The sequence below is a fragment of the Dermochelys coriacea genome, chromosome 12, assembly GCF_009764565.3.
Source record: "Dermochelys coriacea isolate rDerCor1 chromosome 12, rDerCor1.pri.v4, whole genome shotgun sequence".
NCBI lineage: Eukaryota > Metazoa > Chordata > Testudines > Dermochelyidae > Dermochelys > Dermochelys coriacea.
Window position 1 is genome coordinate 25,200,667 of NC_050079.1, and position 20,171 is coordinate 25,220,837.

The window sequence follows — 20,171 nt, forward strand, 5'->3', positions numbered from 1 at the left end:
CAATAAATCCCTTCCTCTCGATCCCACTTTCCTCTCTTCTCCCAACCCCAGTAGCTTCCCCCTCCTCATCCCTCCCTCCGCACCTGTGAGGCCGCGACTATCGCGAGATCGCTCTGTTCCCGGCATCCATTTCGCGGCCTGGGACGGAGGGGGGGCGGCTCTGAGGGAAGATGAAGGCGGCGGCCATGTTGGGAGCTTTGGACTGCTTTCGACAGGGGTTGTGCTGAGGGGGCTGCGTGGGGGGAAGCGGTTGCTGAACGGTCAGCACGCGCTCGCGCCTAAACCCAGAGAAGTGGAGTGCCCGGTCGGACTGTGAGGGGGTTCGCTTAGCCGGCCGGGTCCAGCCTCAGGAGCGCTCGGCAAGGGGGTCCCTGTCCGGGGAGCCGGCGCCATGAGCGGGGGGACGCCCTACATCGGCAGCAAGATCAGCCTCATCTCCAAGGCCGAGATCCGCTATGAAGGGATCCTGTACACCATCGACACCGAGAACTCCACCGTGGCGCTGGCCAAGGGTAAGGGGCGCGGGGGGGGGGGCGTGGCGAGCGGGCGGCCTCGGGAGTCCCGGTCCGCTACGGGTGGGGGGAGACGGGCCACACAGAACTCCAGCGGGGCGCTGGCTAACGAGCGGGAGGAGCGCGGAGCGGCGGCCCGCTGTACGCTATGGAGGACCGGGACTCCACGGTGGCACTGGCCAAAGGTGAGGGGCCGCCGAGGGAAGTGGAGCAGGGGTCGGGGGGCGCTGCAGCCTCGTTCCCTGTCGGTGCAGCGCCCCCAGTGGCGGAGGGCTCGGGTGAGGAGGCAGGAGTTGGGGGGCAGTCAGGGATGAGATTCAAAAGCTGCTACGAGGGCTCCGGCCCACTCTTAGCCGAGCTCTCTGTAGAGCTGGCCCGGACGGAGGCCATGGGGGAAGCAGAGAAAGGGAGGTGCGCTGTGGGGCCACTGGGACCAGTCACTTCACTGTGGAGTGGGACTGGGTGAGGGGCAGTGGCAATGGTGATGCGGGAACTCGGAGAGCAGCTTTTGTAATGTGTGCCAGTGACGCAGAACTGGTGTTGGGTGAGAAACGGAGCACGGATCCTCTACTCTGAGGAAGCCTACAGTGTTGGGCTAGTCCTGAATTGGGGAGAAGGCAGAGGAAATTGGCTATTAAGGGGACCTGTATATTGTGAACAAAGAGTCCAGAATAAGAGCACAAGGAAGACTGGGGGGGAGGGAGAGATAGTATTAATGATATGGATAAAGGAAGCCTGTATATCAGCACTAAAAGAAAAGGAGTACTTGTGGCACCTTAGAGACTAACACAAGTACTCCTTTTCTTTTTGCGAATACAGACTAACACGGCTGCTACTCTGAAACCTGTTATCAGCACTAAGTATTCCACCAGGGCTTTAGCTAAATGTTAAAGGGACCAAAGGCTTAGGGGCCTGTATCCTCCACTAATGGATAAAGTCTTCCTATATACCTTTGATACAGAACTTCACAGCATTGCTGACTGGGTGAGGGTGGGGAGAAAGGGTTGAGATCTTCTAGAAGGGGATCCTGTAGATGATTGATGCTGAGATTGGCCCTGTGTGTGTGTTTATCAACAAGGTGAACTGGGCTGTGGGTCATTTTGTTCTCTAGCTTATAAAGAAAGGCAAGGTGGGTGAGGTACTGTAATACTTTTTATTGGACAAGCTTCTGGTGGTGAAAGAGAGAAACTTTCAGTTTCCACAGAGCTCTCTTTCAGGTCTTTTTATATATACAGACACACTGTTCTATTGTGCTTGTTGTTTTGGTGTAGCCTCATCTGCCATGGAGAGTCAAGGTTGAGGAGGGGAAAACAATGATGCCAAGTGTAGCAGAATCTTTGGGCTGTATGTAGGGTACTTGTATTGATGATGTGTGAGAGAATAGAGGGCTTTAGGCAGTGTGGGATGTCTGGAGTCCATGGATTTTAGTGCCCGCAGTGAGAGAAAGCATCTGTGATGGGACTTGCCAGGTGTGGTGGTGGTATATTTCATACGGGGCTCTCTGAACACAGAACATCAGTTTTGAAAAATGAATTTATGCAGGTAGAAAATTGAGGTTGGTCTCTTTCAGCGTGTACTATGTGCTTTAAAATACAAATGTATTTTTCTACAGTTTTCGTATGAACTACATCTCTTGAAAATCTTGTTTAAATAATACAAATTAAATGACGGGGAGAATTTTTTCCCTATTAGACCAAGAGGAAAAATAGCTTCCTGTATAATCCAGACAACGTAAAAGGTTTGGAAAATGTATTTTTTTTGTGGCATGTGTTGCCCTCTGAAGTATGTACTATCCTTTGTCTTAAGTGTTATGTCATTAGATTAAAGGCCACTTATTAAATGTTATACACCTGTCTACTCAGTTTCTTACAATAGTACATTGGCTTTGGTGAAAGTTCACATTAGACAACAGCTCATGCAAAACAGAACTCTAAATAGCTAATGTGCAAAGAAAAATAGTCCCAATATTGTATATACATGCAACGCATGTTGAACTTCAAGCATATGTATAATAGAGTATGCAGAACTGGGGACAAAGTTTCTATAAAATACTGTAGTTCATGATGTTAAACAGGTAAACCTTTTTTCCACCATCAATTTACTATCACATTGAATTCATCTGTTCATTAAAAGTGACATTAAGATTGCAGTAAGTGAAAGATTAAATAGATGTAAGTTATTTATACTGCGGTGGCACCTAAGGACTTCTAGACTGTGATGCCACATATAAAGGCTCAAAATAGTCTCTGTCCCAGGGAGCCTACAATCTATATTTACTTTTGCTGTGAGTGGCAGAGATTGTTAAAGGAGTGAGCAGTGCTGACCAAACTAATAATGGCTTTTCCAGTGCACATCTGACAGGATATACATGTTCAGTATGGTCCAGATTTCGCCATATTTATGTTGTATTTTGCTTCTGAGCTTTATTTACCTGGATTTTTTTACTGTGCAATAAAAATAGAATGCCCATCACAACCTTTTAGAAATAAACTGTCAGTTTTCCTGAGATTGAATCAAATATAAATCTAACCAATTAAACACTCCACAAATCCTCACCAGAAGCCCACAGCACTGCTGTCCATCCCTGCCTGTCTCCTTACAGTTGAGGGAGAAAAGTTGGACCTTCTGGCACATCCTGAGTGTTAACAGATACGTAGTTATGTAGCAATGCAGGAAACAAATTCCAAAGGCTCAGGTATCTATCAACCTTCTCTCTCACTAAGGGGGTTCCAACTTGGGCATGTCTGCTGACCTCAACTGTGACAGTATGTTACCGAGAGAAAGCCAGTCTCTTAAAGGGGTTGGCCTGAGGCCAATTAGGATTTTATACATCAAAATCTGTGTGAGCCCTTACAGGCCATAAAGCCTGAGGTTAATATGCTCATAAAGAGCTAACAAGCAGGCTGCTGAATCCTGGACTAGCTGCAGTTTTGGAATGGATTTTAAGACTTGCCCTCTTTAAAATGTGTTGCAGTTGTCTAAACTTGAAGTGACAGGTGGTAGATGATTGTTGCAAGGCCCACATCTGAAAGAAATGGGTGTAACCTTATGATTGTCCTCAGATGTAAAAAACCTGACTTAGCAGTAAGAGTGTAAAATATTAAATGGTTAACTGGTAATTATTAGTCTTGCTGTTAACCCTGGCCTCTCTACCTTTAATTGGTTAACCTAGTTAAACGATATAATTTTAATCATTTAAACGGTTAACTTTTTTAACAATATTTATATCCCTACTTGGCAGTAGCAGCCACCTGAGCTGGTAGCAGCCGGGACTCTTAACTGGAACCCCCTGTTGCAAATCCTGGCCAAAAAAGCAAATGGATGGCCTGAATCAAATGTTTCTTCCAGTTGCACCATCCCGTCCAGCCAGCCTCATGTTACTCTTATCTAGATTGAGTCTCATCTACCCAAGAAAGTTGCACTGGTTTAAGTTGTTCAGTGTTTTAAACTGGTGAAAAAGGCTATATTGGATACTCTTATTTCAGTTTTGTTTGTTTGTTAGAAATTGGTTTAAGCTAAACCAAAATAAGCCATTCTTAAGCCAAAATCTCAGTGTTGGTTGAGAATTGTACAGACTGCAACCTTTAACTATGGAGAGATTGTCTTCTCTCCATACTAAAACACGCTGTCAGGGAACTAGAACCCTGATCCTTTAGCTATCAAAAACTCAGGCTCTACCACAGGAGTTAAAGAAGAGTTCTGGTAGCTATTGGCACATAAAGGTGTTTTCCTATTCTGCAGTTAGCCAGTAGAGGGCAGTGTACTCCCTCATAGTGCCTGATCCTGCTGTTGTTGAAATAATAGTAGAAAACTCCTATTGAAGTCAGTGGCAGCAGGACTGGGCCACAAAAGATAAACAACAAAACTTTACTTAGTTAGAATCTGTTTCTTAATATACACTTGGTGCATGAGATTTACCTATGAGGAAAGCTTAAAGCAGTTTGAGTTGGAGGAAAACAAATGATAGCCTAACTTAAAATATATTTTTGTCTAATTTCTGATTACCTGTTTCTCAATATTTCTCAAAAATATTATGCTCTAAATCTGAGAATTTTCAGATTAAATGGCATTTCTGAACCACAGTGTTTTGTAATGAAATCTGGTTGCAACTTCAGCCATGCAGAGGCTACTGCCTCTAATGATATATTCTAGGTACTTGCACTTAGTCTCTATGGCATTACTGACCTGTTATGATCACACTATGCTAGTACCACCTCCAGTTGTCAGTCTTCAGAAACCAGCTCCCAGCTTGCTGCAGACTATTAAGCTTCATAAAAATCAATTTATTTTTAGTTTACCAACATTTAGAAATATCTTACTGGCTGACCCAAGAAATAAAATGGGAAGGAAAGCTAGATACATGTGTATGCATGAGACATCTTATACTCAGAGTGAAATGTAATAGACCATTTTACTTTGTAAAATCATTTACCAAGGGTAGAGGAACCTCAAACATCTCATTTTTACTGCCTCTCTTCCTCAGTGCTACTCAGCCACAACTGAGGAACTGACTCTCAGTTTCTGATCGCTGACTTGAGAATTAAAATAAGGTACTTCACCTGAGGAGTTTTTTCTAGTCTTGTACTTACTGCTTTGCTCTTATAGTTACAGTTTTAGAGATTTAGGTTCTGATCCTACAAAGACTTACACACACCTCTTCTCACATGTGAGTAGCCCACATTGTTAACTTCATGCACGATATGGTCCAAGAGTTGACTATAGCTGAACCGCTTGGTAATAGTGACCATAACACAGTAAAATTTAACATCCCTGGAGAGGAAGGAGGAACTCCAAAGCAGCCTACCACAATAGCATTTAATTTCAGGAAGGGGAACTAACTAAACTACCTCATTTTTGTGTAAACAAAAAATTAAAAGGTATAGTGCCAAAAATGAAATCCCTGCAAACTGCATGGAAACTTTTTAAAGACCCCATAATAAGAGCTCAATTTAAATGTATACCCCATATTAAAAAAAACAGAGGACCAAAAACCATGCTACTGTGTCTAAACAACAAAGTAAAAGAAGCAGAGGCAAAAAAGGCATCCTTTAAAAAGTGTAAGTTAAATCCTACTGAGGAAAATTAAAAGGAGCAGGAACTCTGGCAATTGAAGTGTAAAAATATAATTAGGAAGGCCAAAAAACACTAGGCTACCCAAAGACTCAAAGTAACAGCAAAAAAAAAATTTTTAATTGCTTCAGAAGCAGGAAGTTTCCTAGATAAGCAGTGGGACCACTGGATGATAGAGATAGTAAAGGAGCACTCAAGGTAGATAAGGCCATTGTGGAGAAACTAAATGAATTCTTTGTGTCTGTCATGGCGAAGGATGTGAGGGAGATCCCCAAACCTGAGCCATTCAAGGTAGTCAGTAACTGAAATTAAATCCCTGCTTACTACAGTTATTGATGCTTGAATAAGAACTTTCTCCTTCACAACCCGATTATTATTTTGTTTGTTAGTCTTTATTGACAAGTTTATTACCATGAAAATGCTGGTCACAAGATGAATGTTAGGACTTCTGCAGTGATGATCTCTGAGAGTGAATTTTAGACATTACTTTGATTAGTAGTTCCTATTATCAATTTTACTCTCAAAGTTAAACTTACAAACATTCAGAAGCAAATACTTTCTGTCTTGTGGAAGTCCTACTCTCTAAAGGTCATCTGCAAAATAAGGTTACCAGAAATCCAGTAATTTTAGAAATTCAGATGCTTGAAAGGACATTGTGGCTTGCAGGGGAAACTGATTTTTACGTACACCGCTTCCTATTTTTAGGGCACATAAAGTTTGCCAGCTTCTACTCTAGGATTCATGTGTACAATGAAAGTCTGGAGAATGAAGATGGTCTCAGGGTTTTTTTTTTACTTTTTTAAAAGAGGATTAGCAAAAAGGAGATGACTTCAAGATCAAATGTCATTAATTAAATTTCCACTATTAAAGTGGAAGGGAATATGGTTTAATCTTTTGATAGATCTTCAGTGCTGTAATCATTTAAATTTACCCATAGAATCTAAGATGTTGTTTCATCCAGACATTCTTGTCATTGGATGTTTAGCGTACTTTTAAAAACTTGCATAGAAAGTAGCAACATCGAAGAGTCCTAACTTTTGTGGTAAAAACTCAGAAATTCTTTCACGGTCACCATCATGGTTGGCTGGCTGAAAAAGGATAGTTCCCTCAGCTTTCCAATGACATTTTGGAGCTCCCAGGAGGATTGTCTCTCCTCTTTGATTCCCACTTGTGGATGTTTGCACTGAATGTGAGGAGTACACCTTATTAAGACATAACATCAGTTTATTCAAGGAGATTCTGCAAAGAAGCTTCTTGCAAAAGCAATTAAGAGGTTTCAGTGGGCTTGGCAAATCACAGCCAATGACATTACTATTGCAGTGGTAATGTGCTTTTATCTTAACAGCTGAATCCACAGAAGGCAAAACTGAAAGCTATTCAGAGAAGCTATGGAATCTTTCCATCACTTTTCCAGCATGAGTTCCCAAATACAAGCTTGTAGGCTGAGCTCAGAGCTGGAAGAAGTGGCTGATGGACTAGCCCTGAATCTTACTCCTGGAGGAATTCCATACCAATGCATGTGCATGTAATTCATGTGCTGCACATACCTTTTTTTTTTTTTCACCCCCCTGCAGAAAATAACTTCTACTAGATAGTTGCTGTAGTTCCGGCTTTTGCCCACCAGAGGCCGCTGTGGTGCTAGAACAGAGCAGCTGTTAATGGGGCGGGAGATGCCCAGCTGCCAATAGGAAAGAGAAGAGTTGCCTTCCTTGCAATGCCCTGCCGGTGAGGCCTGGTCAGGAGACGGGATATGGGGACAGCATGACAGTATGGAGCACATTGGGCTCCCCGGGGGGCATCACAGACTGGGGTTCATAAGGGCTATTGGGAGAAGACAGGCTGGGGCTGGGGCTGAATGGGAGTGGAAGCATGGGACCGCAGGAGGGAGGGAGTGCAGAGTCACATGGGGGAAGAGGGATGGCTGAGTGGGAGGATGGGGGAGGGGGTACAGGGCCACATGGCGTTGAGGAGAGAGATGTCTGAGTGGCAGTGGAGGTATACATGGGGACGATGTGTCTGACTGAATGGGGTCAGCTAGAGTCTGCATGGGAGAGGCTCCCTAACAATTCCTCCCTGCCCACCAAAAAAAAAAATCTGTTCCATATTTCTCCCACCCATACCCAACAATTCTCCAGATTTACTCCCAGGCTCCTTCCTTCTCCTTCAGCCCCATCAGGACCATGAGGAGAGCTAGTCAAACATAAAGCTGTGAAAAGCAAGAGAGGTGGAAGTTAAGGAGGAATGGTGTGGTTGATAATGGTGAAGATGATAGTTTGTAACTCTTATTGTAAGACTGGCAATAAAATAATAATATTTTGGTGTTTTTTCTTAAAGCCGCAGCTCCTAGAGCCGTGTGGAGAGTCTCGGCTTTCATTTAAGAGAGTTTCTAGACTTCATAGTTGCTTGAAAACCAGAATGCAAATAAAAAAACAATCTATTTTAAAATTTCATTATTTTTGTCAACCTATTCATTTTTGGAGTGTATGAATTAGGGTTTCTGAGCACTTGAAGCTGGCAGTGCTGGGATTACTAATAGAGAGGAGGCCATTAGACTTCACTAGGAAGAAGTCACTAGGGACCTTAATGACCGCAGTTTCAGTGAAGGACAAAAGCCAGATTACGAAGGTTTAGAAGTAAGGAAGCCAAGGTAACAGGAGTAGACTGCCTGCTCAAGAAATACATGAAGAGGAGGAAGGAGATAAGACTCTGCCTTGTGTCCTCCCCTCCTCCAATCTTCTCTCAAAGTTTGAAGGCAGAAGGAACTGATAACGCACCAGGCCTGTTAGTAATATGTGGTGGGGAGGCTATGCGTGGTGAAACAAGAGGGACCCAATAGGAAGTCTGTCAATGCAGTAGTGACTTGTAAAATTTTTGGAATTCAGTTAGGTATGTAAAATCTAATTTTTACACTAACATTACAGTAATACTCAATGTGTTATGGTTGCGCAAAACATACCACATTTATGAAGACAGTCCTGTCCCAATGAGTTCCTCAACAGTGTAATTAAATTTAAATGAGTATGAGTTTAGAATAAGTTAGTTAAACCTTCATCTACAAGGCAAATAGTATATGCATTACATTACTATTCTGAAAAAAGAAAAGGAGTACTTGTGGCACCTTAGAGACTAACAAATTTATTAGCGCATAAGCTTTCGTGAGCTACAGCTCACTTCATCGGATGAAAGCTTATGCTCTAATAAATTTGTTAGTCTCTAAGGTGCCACAAGTACTCCTTTTCTTTTTGCGAATACAGACTAACACGGCTGCTACTCTGAAACCTGTGATTACTATTCTGGACTCTTATTTTTCACCTCCTTTTTACAGAGCTTGTAACTTATGTGTGAAATGAGATTTTCTCATTGAAAAATATTCTTTATCACATTGGGTCAGTCTTGTTTATCCTTGTGATCCTTAAACGAAATAGTAGGGGTATAATTTAATTTGCTATTCTGTTAATCTAGAAATCAACATATGCCACTGCCAGAAGGTAATTCAAGTCTCTGAGAACAGGGCCACTTTCATAGGATGTCTCATCTAGTTGCGTATCCGCATAAAAATGTGTGTTTTAGTGGGTATTTACTTTCGAGGACTGGTCAGTCTAGATCATCTATTTTTCAGCAAGCTTCTCCTTTAAAAAAAATAAAAATAAAAAAATGAACCTTTTGTAGTAACAATTTATCATACAGCTTAGGCTGACAAAAGTAGGTTTATCACTTGTGGCTTATATTGATTATTACTCTGAACACTTCTGTAGCTAATGCCAGAGCTAATAAAGCTTATTCCGGTTAACAGATGATGGTAAAGATGATGACTCGCCTCTAAGTGGAACAAGGCAAAGAAGCTTTCTGTCTTTTAAATTTAACGAGTGGGTTTTTTGCAAGTCATAAACAATTTTTCTTGTATTAGTTGTAAGGTGTTTTGTTGTGTTGGCAACAAACAGTGCCCCAGTGAATATTAAATAGTATTTTCTCCTTTTTGCGTGTTTGGTGTCTATCGGGAGGTGAAAATCAGTGATACAAATTTTCACTTTGGCTCTGTCAGAACGGATGTATAAATATCTCATAAAACTGTGGTATCTGAAACAACATAACTCTTGACCTGATTTTTTTTTCCCCTCCCCCTTCCCTCCTGCAGTACGTTCCTTTGGTACAGAAGATAGACCAACAGATCGTCCTATACCACCTCGCGATGAAGTCTTTGAGTATATTATATTCCGTGGCAGTGATATTAAAGACCTTACTGTTTGTGAGCCACCAAAGCCACAGTGTTCTCTGCCCCAGGATCCTGCTATTGTTCAGGTAAGATTTAGATGTTTGTTGCAGTTGAAGGCTGTAATTTAATACTGTTATCCAGTTATCTTCCAAAAACATGTTGAAGAATAAAACTGTTCACACTGCCTTGTGTTGTGAACCACACAGAGCCAAGATATGGGCATTCTAAAGTTGTAGAATTGTTCTTTTGGAACCAGATTTGCTTTCCATGATTGTGGCAATTAATGTTTTGGAAACAGTAAGTGAAAGTTTGCTCTACAGAACAGTGTTTTAGACACTCTGGCCAAGATTTGCAAAAGTGAATAGTAATTTTTGGGTGTGTAACTTGACTCTTTAACTGTCTGACTTTTGAGGGTGGTGCTCAGTACTTTCTGAAAATCAGGCTTCTTAAGGTATGTCAAGGTGGACACACAAACAGCAGCACCCAAAATCACTAGTCACTTCTAAGAATCTTGGCTTGCATGTTCAAATTTCTGTGTCCTGCAAGTATATTAAATACTGATTTTGTTCTAGATCAAAAAAGTCTCCATGCTAAAGGATTTTAAAAGGAAGTAGTCATTCTTTGAAGGGAAAACAGTGCATCTCCGGTTGCCTTCACACCTCTCCTGACGCACACACAATCTTGTAGTCTCCATGTTGCTTGGGAGAGCCAACCACCCTTGGTGTCTCAAATCTCTCCTCACAGGCAAAGCTATACGTGCATGCATCCGTTGTCTTAATAGTTGCTAGGATGTTCTAGAATTGCCATTCTGATAGTAGACAGAGAGGGTGGGGAATTAAAAGTAACTTGGTTAATTCTCCTTATATTGAATGACACAATTTTAATGTTCACATGCTAGCCCAGAAGGCACAATTCTCAAATAAAGCCCTTGCTAACTATTATGGGTAATAAATAGCTTAGTGCACCACTAAACTTAGCCCAAGTGTTTCTGCCAAACTTATTCAAAAGCTATGAAATTGCAATATTGCCAGACATTAAAAAACATGAGTTGGACACTAAAAGATCACAAGACGTTAAAAAAAAAATGCCTTTTGGGTGTTTTGTTTGCTTTCTAGTTTGAGTTTTTGGGTATGTCTGCATTGTGATAAAAAACCCATGACATAGATGCAGCTGGACTGGGTCAATTGATTTGGGTTCAGGCTGCAGGGCTATAAAATAGCACTGTAGACACTTGAGCCTCAGCTGGAGCCCTGGCCCAAATGTCTACACTGCAATTTTGTTAGTCCTGCAGTTTGAATCTGAGTCAGCTGACCAGGGCTCTGAGACTCTGCCATGGGTTATTTATTGCAGTGTAGACAGACACTTAAGCAACCTTGAAAACTTTTTTTTTTTAAGGAAAGCTGAGATTCTTTTGTAAGCACATGAGTCCAGAAACTAAGGCTTTAAGAAAACATCAAGTATTATGAATTCTGTGATGAAATCTCGAGTTGGCAACACTGTAAAATGTGTGAGAATGCCCCAAATTTTATGCATGTGTGTGAAAGTTTTGCCTATGTACTTATTCTTACTTGTGGAATAATTCTAACATGGAATAATCGAGGTACTTCAGTATTTTGAGGCTTTCTTTACTGTTTCCAATATGTCAGTTCAAAAGGTCTATATTAAACAATGTGTATTCCTTTTATAAATAGTAAGGTTTCACATTTTTATTAACTTTAATATGCAATTTAGTGACTTTGTATCTGTTCACTGGTGAGCAGTTTAGTGCTACATTTTCTCCTTGCCTTACAAAAGTGTATTGTATTCTATAAATATTTTTCTTAAGTCTTCACTAGGCTCTTCTTCCACTTCTTCATTCCAATCTGTGGGATCCTATGGTCCTTTCGGCAGGATGCCAGCATACAGTCAGTTTAGTCCAAGTCCATTAGTGGGGCAGCAGTTTGGTGCTATTGGAGTTGGTATGTTTTTATTATTTTGTACTTTCCTGTAAAATTAAGATGCAGAAGATGTATATAAATGATGTTTGATTTAAGTATCCCTCAGACCCTTTAGCTAACCCTTTCATTTAAGGTGTTAGAGCAAGTAGTGCACATCCTCAGAGATAAACTCCCTCCTCTACCAATGTCCTCTAGTAAAACTAGGGAAGATCACAGTTGATATTGAAAATGATCTCTCTATATAAACATAAACTTTAAAGAAGCACTCCTTCTATACCTGTTTCATATGTTATAAAGAAGCAAAAGGGGCACAAGAACAATTTTTGTAAAATCCTTTGCAGCTCATCTTTACAAGTTGAGTGCCTGGGTCTCAATGGATCCTAAAATCTGCCCTGGTTTTTGAGAAAAGAAAAGAGCAAGACCTTGTGTATGTTGGGATTTTAGCCACCAGTGTAGTTGTTCTGCTGTGGATGCAAGTGCCAGTGCAATTTACAGAGCTGACACTGTGATGTGCAATGGTGGCTAGAAACACGAGGTCTGCATACAACAGAAGTAGAACTTAACATAGTTTGCACACTTACGTTTTTTCATCTACAGAATTTGATTTTGATTACTGAAAGAAACTAATATGAAGAGCAAACCTTGTTAATGACCAGGAATGTATTTTGTGGGTGATCTTAGATGTCTTGCTACATTTGGGGTGTGAGCAAACTGTTTTGTAGCATAGAGTATATCTAACTTAGTGGGATACAAAAATACACTTTGGTAGCTCATAGAATCCTCAGTGTGAAAACTGCCATGCCCAGAACTTAAGTGGGAGAAGAGTATAAGGGTACATCTTTCTGTTACCACTTAATAGTACATGCTTTATTTATTTAAAAAAAAAAAAGTTTTTTTAATTCTTGTGTACAAGAAATAATTTTGGGGCTTTTCTAATCAGACTTGTGCTATTTAATACCCAAAACATACTTTTCATGTGTATTTGAAAAAGCACCCTTATGAAACACATACTAGGAAACTGGACATGGCCTTGTATCTCACATTATGAAATGTATGGCAATCAAAATTCTCTCCTAAAGGGGTTTTGTGCCAATACAGTTTACCACCGAGTGGGGAAAACAACAAATTTAAATGTGTAAAGATTATTTTTGATGCTTTTTTAAAAAAAAAAAAAAAGCACCATGAACACATTTAAAAATAGAAGTGGACTTTATAGTGGCTGTAAAATGGCTTTGTGGCAACTTCCATATCAGATGTGCTTAGTCTGAGTAAAAATGACCTGTGGGTGCTACTTGCTGGTCTACAAACTTAGCCTGTGGTCTGAGATTAAAGTGTCGTCTTAACCATTATCACCAGAAATGAAAAAGGTTTAGCAGGCAAATTTAACTCTTCAGTTACACCTTTGCAACCCCATTGCTTTCCATAGGTTTTAACAGATGCATCTGTTTAGAATTTAGTAAATTTTTTTAATGTAGAAGAAAGAACAGAATCCAGCTTTCCCCCTTAGTTGCTGTTACTGCACAGGACGAATAGGAGTAAAAAGGATAACTTTATCATTAAAGTAGCATAACTGCTTATTACATCTTCTCCCAATGTGTGAGTACATACCATTTCATTTTTGAAAATGGGACTTAAGCTCTGCAGCCTCTTATGTATTTGAATATTTTACCTGTAGTCGCTTCTCAAGGTAAAATTGTGCTTCACCCTTTCTTGCACTAGCTTATAGCATGCCCATTTATAAAAGGGAGACTGTTGCAGAAAGGTTGTGATGTTTAAGAACTCCGGGATGTTTAAGAACTACTATCCATTAGACTGTAGTCCATCAGCGAGATGGAAATGTTGAATTACAACACAGATTATCAGAAAACATACTTCATTATCTGCCAAGCTTCTGTCACTAATGCTTACTGTCCTAGCATCATAATTTTGTATGTCAGTAGGATTCCTTAGGCTACTTAATCATGATATGTCCATTGCAATTTGTTACTAAATCTTAACCTTGTTAGCTCTCCAAAGCAGTGCAGATTTACAGGAGAAGTTGCGTTACATGAAGTCATGCAGTTATCTGTTGAAGAGGTTTTTTAAAAGTGCAATTTCTGTCTATTTCAGTATTATTCTAGGATGATTAACAAAGCACTAACAACTAAGTGACTTGTCCTAATTTAAAAAAATGACACGATACCCACAAAACAGAATAATTGAAACCAATTTTAAATCTTTACAGCTCTCTTATTTTCTTCAAAGCAGGGGGTTCCTTGACATCTTTTGGAACAGAAACTTCAGCTAGTGCTAGCTTATCCCAAAGCAGTGCAGTTGGTTCTGTCTTCGCAACAGATGCAAGATCACTAAAAACACAGCTATCTCAAGGTAAGTTCTTGAGTGACTAGTTGATCTTTCTTACTAAACACAGCGATAAGCCCAGTTATTTTCATTTGCCCCAGTTAAATGGAATGAATGAATATGTAATTGTTTATGAATCACAACAGCTAAAATATATTCTATAACATTGTCTCTGATCAAGGCAAGCAAGAAAAGGGTGTTCTCTTTGTTCCTTAATTTGCTGTACTGCATAACTACATGCAATATTTATAGCACTGATCATCACCCAGAGAGTTTCTTCTACAAAACAAGTTAAACTGCTTAGTTCAGATTGTTAAAATAAACATTGGATGTAGTTAACATGAAATTTCATAATTGTTTTTGGGGAATTCCTTGATTAATTTCATAGATAGCATGATAAACATTAACTTCTCCAATGTATATGGGCTGAGGGACTTCTAAAATTCTATTTGCCCTGTTGTGAAGCCTTTATTCCTTATGTTATGCTTTTCTTAATATCCTTGGAGCTATTCAGTTCTATTGTCAGTATCATTACCACATTCCAAACACAGAATCACAGAAGTGTAGGACTGGGAAGGACTTCAGTTGGTCATCTAGTCCTGTCCCCTGCACCCAAGGCAGGACTAAGTAATAACTAAACTATTTCTGATAGTGTTTGTCTAACCTGTTCTTAAAAACCTCCAATGAAGGAGATACCACAGCCTCCCTAGGCAGTTTTTTCCAGTACTTAACTACCCTGACTAAAGTTTTTCCTAATGTCCAAACCTAAACAACCCTTGCTGCAATTTAAGCCTATTGCTTCTTGTCCTAGTCTCAGAGGTTAATGAGAATAATTTTTCACCCTTCTCCTCGTAACAACCTTTTATGTATTTGAAAACTGTTCTGCTTTCCTCCTCTGCTCCCCATCTTTTTTCCAGACTAAACAAACCTATTTTTTTCAATCTTGCCTCATAAATAGTTGGGTTTTTTTTTAGACCTTTAATTGTTTTTGTTGCTCTCCTCTTGACTTTTTCCAGTTTGTCCACATCTGTCCTGAAGTGTGGTACCCAGAACCAGATACAATACTCCAGCTGAGGCCTTATAAGCATGTAGTAGAATAGAATTACTTTTCATGTCTTGCTTAAAACACGCCTAACAACATCTGCTTTTTAAAGTGGCATGTGGGGGTTAAGCCATTGAACCCAACAGTAATGTAAGTTGCCTGGCCAAATCTCTATTGCATACTTGAAAAAAGAAAAGTTCAGGAGTAAAGACTCCTGAAAATATCCTTAATGGCATTCGAGCGGTGAGGAAAAACTGAACAGCAGACTTTTTTTTTCCTTTTAAAAAAAAAAATACTGGTCTTCATTTTGTTTCCTTCAATCCTCCAGTTATTAAAAGATGAAAAAATATTTAACTTAGTTAATAGGTTTATTTTCTGTCAAGGTTTAGGTAAACTTTGTGATCAGAGACTAACAGATCCTTCTTTTCAGGGTCCATAATAGAATCCATTACCAAAGCTGTTATATTAGTGGAAATGGTGCTGCAATAACTGGGAAAGTGTGTTGAACGTTCAAACTTAACTATTAAAAGAACAGCTTGGGGTTTTTCTATGGATATATTTAAAATTGTATGGTCTTTAGAACTAGTGTATAAGACATAGTCTTGGGTTGAAGGACTTACATGCCTAAATCTTCCAGTCAGGCATCAGCAGGACTTGGCATCTATTTGGCATTCATTCCTTGTTTCTGATCCCAGGCCTAGGTTGTGTCTTAATTTTAAAAAAAGTGAGGAAAGGGGGCAGTGCGTTTATTCATTCTCTTTAATCTCTTGGAATCTGAATCACAAGTGAGGTTTGTTTGTTTGTTTGTTTTTTTTCCCCCTTTTTCTAGCAGAAATTTGTCACGATCACTCATGCTATCGTGCAGTTTAGTGCATGGCTGGGTGTCTCTATTCAGGAGATGCCTATGGCTGCAGTAGCCTGTGTTGCAAATCAGGATTGAAGTGTATGAACAGAACTCTGTGAAGAAGCTTACACAGCATATCTGCCTGCATTATAGCTTGCACTAGCCATTGCTGTTTGTTAATTTGTAGAACATTCACACAGCAATATGCTAAATTAATTTTATTTATTTTTATATATATATATAGGTACAGCTCTGCCATTGGGAGGACAGTTACCTTCTACTCTTCACAGAAAGGAAAAGGGAAGAGTATTTGTAGTGCTTCCTACCTCCCAAACATCAGAAAATACCATTCCATAGCTAGAACACTCATGGCTGAGTTGGTAGGAATTAATTGTCCTACCCATTTTTTTTCTTTTAGACTGGGGGAAGGGGAATTGCTATTTATCTCTTCAGTCTGGATTAGTGGATCTGAGGGTGCAGAAATATTTATTTCCTCTTTGGACACAGCTGTCTTGACTGGTAAGGCAGATAACCCCTTCAGTCTAGATTGGTTGACTTGAGATCCACAAATAAAATTTTGTAGATAAGAAATCTCCCTGGTTACATTTTAGGTCGTTCAAGTCCTCAGATAGACCATTTGAGAAAGAGCCCGACCATGGAACAAGCAGTACAAACAGCTTCAGCCCACTTACCTGCTCCAGCACCTGTTGGGAGAAGGAGTCCTGTACCAGCCAGACCTTTCGCATCTGGTAGCCAAAAATCTTTAGAGAATCAAGAGCACAGACGAGGTAGAACTTTAGTATTTTCCTTTTACCTGTCTTGTGCTTTCTCCTTTGTATGGATTATGGATTCCTTTTTAAGTGAGGTTTTTAGGGTTTTTTTTGTTCATATTGCATAATGGTAGTTGATGTGCCAATGCAGGTCTGAAATCTCATCTATTTTACCCAGTGAATCCTAGTGATCTTAGCTTGTTAAATTTTTCTTAAATTAAAAAACGTATTTCCATCATTAGGGTGGGGGAATTGTTATAATATTTCTGTTAAGCTTTATCACCTATCTGATTTTGAAATTCTACACAACATAGCTGTGTACAGAAGAATGATAAAAAGATATGACTTGCTCGTCTGCATTATTTTCCACCTGTAGCTGAAGCACACAAGGTTTCAAGACCAGACAATGAGCAACTCAGAAATGAAAACAAGCGACAAATTGGTAAATCTGTTTTGAGAAAAACCTTACCTTTGTTTCATGAGATGTTAATTTTAAGGCTTTAGTGCATGCACACACAACCTGCAAAACTCGTAACTGCTCACTTTATATTTTAGGAAAATGATGGGGAAACTTTTTTTTCCTCTAGTTATAATGCATAATGCTTAAAACCATGTAAACTTTCACTGTGGTACAGAGTTTTGGGGAAATGATGTAATTTATTTGTGGATGGCAACAGTTAGTGTTGAAATGGGATACCAGAAGCAAAAATCATGCATAAAGGAAACATCCGCCCTGATGGCAGTGCATTAAGTACTGATTTGAATACTGTTGTTGTAAAGCAAATATTAAGAACTAGATGATAAATACAGAAGGTATGAAATGCAAAGCCCTGATCATTTATTATAGAAGTTGTCAAAGAATAAAATGCTGCAAACTTCTTTAGATTCAAAACAGTATTTTTTCACTAAGTTTTTCCTGACTTAAATCTTTGCTTAATCAAGGTAATCGAACATCATTGAAGGCCTAACTTCTATTCTATTGTAGTATTTATTATAGGTGATTTTAAGATTGTGAGGTGCTCTCTGATACAACAGATATTTACTCACAAGAGATGCAGAAAGTTGGTGCATGAGACACAGACCTGTCATACTGGGCGTTCTTAAAGTAGTGAATCCCTTCAAATCCTAAATTCTCATAGCTCCAGGTGGACCTTCAACACGAAGAGGCCGTGGTGGTCACCGTGGTGGAAGAGGACGATTTGGTATTAGGCGGGATGGCCCAATGAAGTTTGAGAAGGACTTTGACTTTGAAAGTGCAAATGCACAATTCAACAAGGAGGAAATTGATAGAGAATTTCATAATAAACTTAAATTAAAAGGTAAACTCGCTTCTGTTCTAGATTTCAGTATGGGAAAATAAGAAACCAGTTGTGGGGCTTAATAAAGCAAAGGCTGTTTTGGGAAAAAAAATTTTAAAGACCATATCATAGTAAACCTTTGCTTTCTAAAAACTGATGGAAAATAGATACCTTGGAAAAAACTAACAATTTGCTTCTTTATGTATTAATGGCTCAAAAGACTTCTAAACAGTATTTGGCTCAGTATTTTAGGCTGGGTATTTTAAAGAATTTTTTGTTTTCAATTCTGAAGTACAGAATATCCCAAATTGTGCTACTTAACCATAGTAGGTGTTTGTTCTAGAAACCCTGTTTATGCGCAGTCTTTCCTAATAGGAAAAGGTAGTAAATGTTTGAGCTCTGGAAAGATGGTGGGGATGTGGGGGAAAAAAATCAATAGATTATACTCCCAACTCTGGGAATTTTTAAAATGAGTTTCACTCCCTAACCAATTTTTTAACTCAGTCAATAGTCCATTAATTCAGTACATGAAAGTCAAGTGGGATACCAAAAGGAGAATTTGGGGCAAATATTTTCATTGGCAAGGAGGATGTGCGTGGTCTTTTTTTCCTCTGCCAGTGTATCTGTTTGTTGTTCTTTTGCCTTTCTCCTCCTGTAGAAGCAGCCAGAGGAGTAGTAGTTCTTTGAGTGATTGCACTTGTCCATTCCACTGTAAGGGTGTGTGCACACTAGAGGCGCTGGAACAGGGGGGCCATGGCCCCACCACTTTTAAAAGTGAGAGGGCATAGCCCTCTTTTTACCTGGTTGTAAGGGCAAGTGATGGGAGCGGGTGGAGAGGGCAAGAAGGGGTGGCACAGGGGGAAGCAGTGGTGTGGGGTTCTGGGGGATAGGGCCACAGTTCGGGTGCCAGCGGCCCCCCAACAGTTTTAGAAAGCTTTTGCCACTCCTGGTTTGCACCTCGAGCACAGCAACTGGAAGGTGTTTTTGTTTTGTTTTCCTTTCCCCTCAGTGGTATCCGTCGGGTTGATTCTGACACCCTCACGTGCTTTGCGCTCATAGTGCCAGTATAAAGGACATGGCCGACCCATGCCCCCTTGGTTCCTTCTTACTGCCCATGATGGTCTCTGGTCTCTGCTCTCCTTGCTAAAGCAAGCTATTCTCAATGGACTTTTTCCTTCGGGTTTTTTCTGAACTTCTAGATCGCTGAAGGAGACGTATTAACTAGATTATCTGACTATCAACTGAGTTTCATCTGCTCCCAGTACTAAGGCGTGCCCTGGTCAATGGGCTTCAAGCCCTATGCCTCCTGCAGCAGGGCTTTGTCTTTGAGTGACCTGCATTCTAGTTGTGAACATGTTTTGGTGAGGCTCACAGAGATTGTTGTCATGTCTGCTGTGATCTTAAGCTTCATACAAAGAAGGACTGGGAGGCAGGCTAACGTTCCTATTGATGGAAGTGGTGCTCAGTCCTTCCTCCAAGCTGCACAGAATATTTCAATGTCGGTGTGGAGCCCTCCTCTCGCTAAGCAGAAATCTCAGCACTGCTCACCATTCCTGGCTGAGAGGGAACGTTCCCCACCTCAGAAGAAGGCTAGACATGGAGACCAGAGTGCAACCTAGGTTGGACCACTCCTCTGCCTCAGTTTTGCAGGCGGCACCATTGACTCTGGCCTGTACCCAGGCACTGTTGAATCTGGTCCCAGATGAGCTGTTGACACGGGAGGGAGGGCAGTGACAATACAATTGCAGTGCCATCCATTCCTGAGACATTTGCCAGAAACCTACTGGTACTCTTGGTACTGCCATCACCGGCAGTACAAGAGTCGATGCCGGTGGGCAGGAGAGAGCGGGTAGCCCCTAGCTGCCATCCAATTCCGGGCCCCGCAATACCATCCAGAGGGAAACTGTCCTTGCTAGTTCCGGTGCAAGCTTCCCTGCCCCAGAACCGATCTCCAGCACCGGTGGGAACCGCACTTCTGTAGTCCACAAAGGAAGGCTCATCCTTGGGGTCAGAGGTTGAATTGTACTCTCTTGCCCAAGGAGTCACCCCCATAATTCTTCCAGTCTCCTGACCCTGCCATGGACCCAGCCACAGCGGTGCCACCGACTGCTTGGCCCAGTGGTCTTTGGCCTTTGCCTATGTAGT

The 20,171-nt window shown here is 40.7% G+C and overlaps 1 protein-coding gene across 8 annotated transcripts in view; it reads left to right on the forward strand.

Moving 5' to 3' along the window:
* LSM14A (LSM14A mRNA processing body assembly factor) overlaps positions 1–20,171 on the forward strand; it is a 27,365-nt gene continuing 7,194 nt past the window's right edge. For 2 of the 8 annotated variants that reach the window (XM_043494763.1, XM_043494766.1), the window contains exons 1-6: positions 151–512; positions 9,718–9,881; positions 11,621–11,753; positions 13,980–14,099; positions 16,570–16,746; positions 17,868–18,047. In XM_043494763.1, coding sequence (XP_043350698.1) covers positions 392–512; positions 9,718–9,881; positions 11,621–11,753; positions 13,980–14,099; positions 16,570–16,746; positions 17,868–18,047 — 895 coding nt within the window. In that variant the 5' untranslated portion in view covers positions 151–391. Of the gene's footprint in view, positions 513–9,717; positions 9,882–11,620; positions 11,754–13,976; positions 14,100–16,569; positions 16,747–17,104; positions 17,171–17,867; positions 18,048–20,171 lie in introns of all 8 variants that reach the window. The other 6 variants (XM_038368023.2, XM_038368024.2, XM_038368025.2 and 3 more) reach the window with 6 other exon arrangements.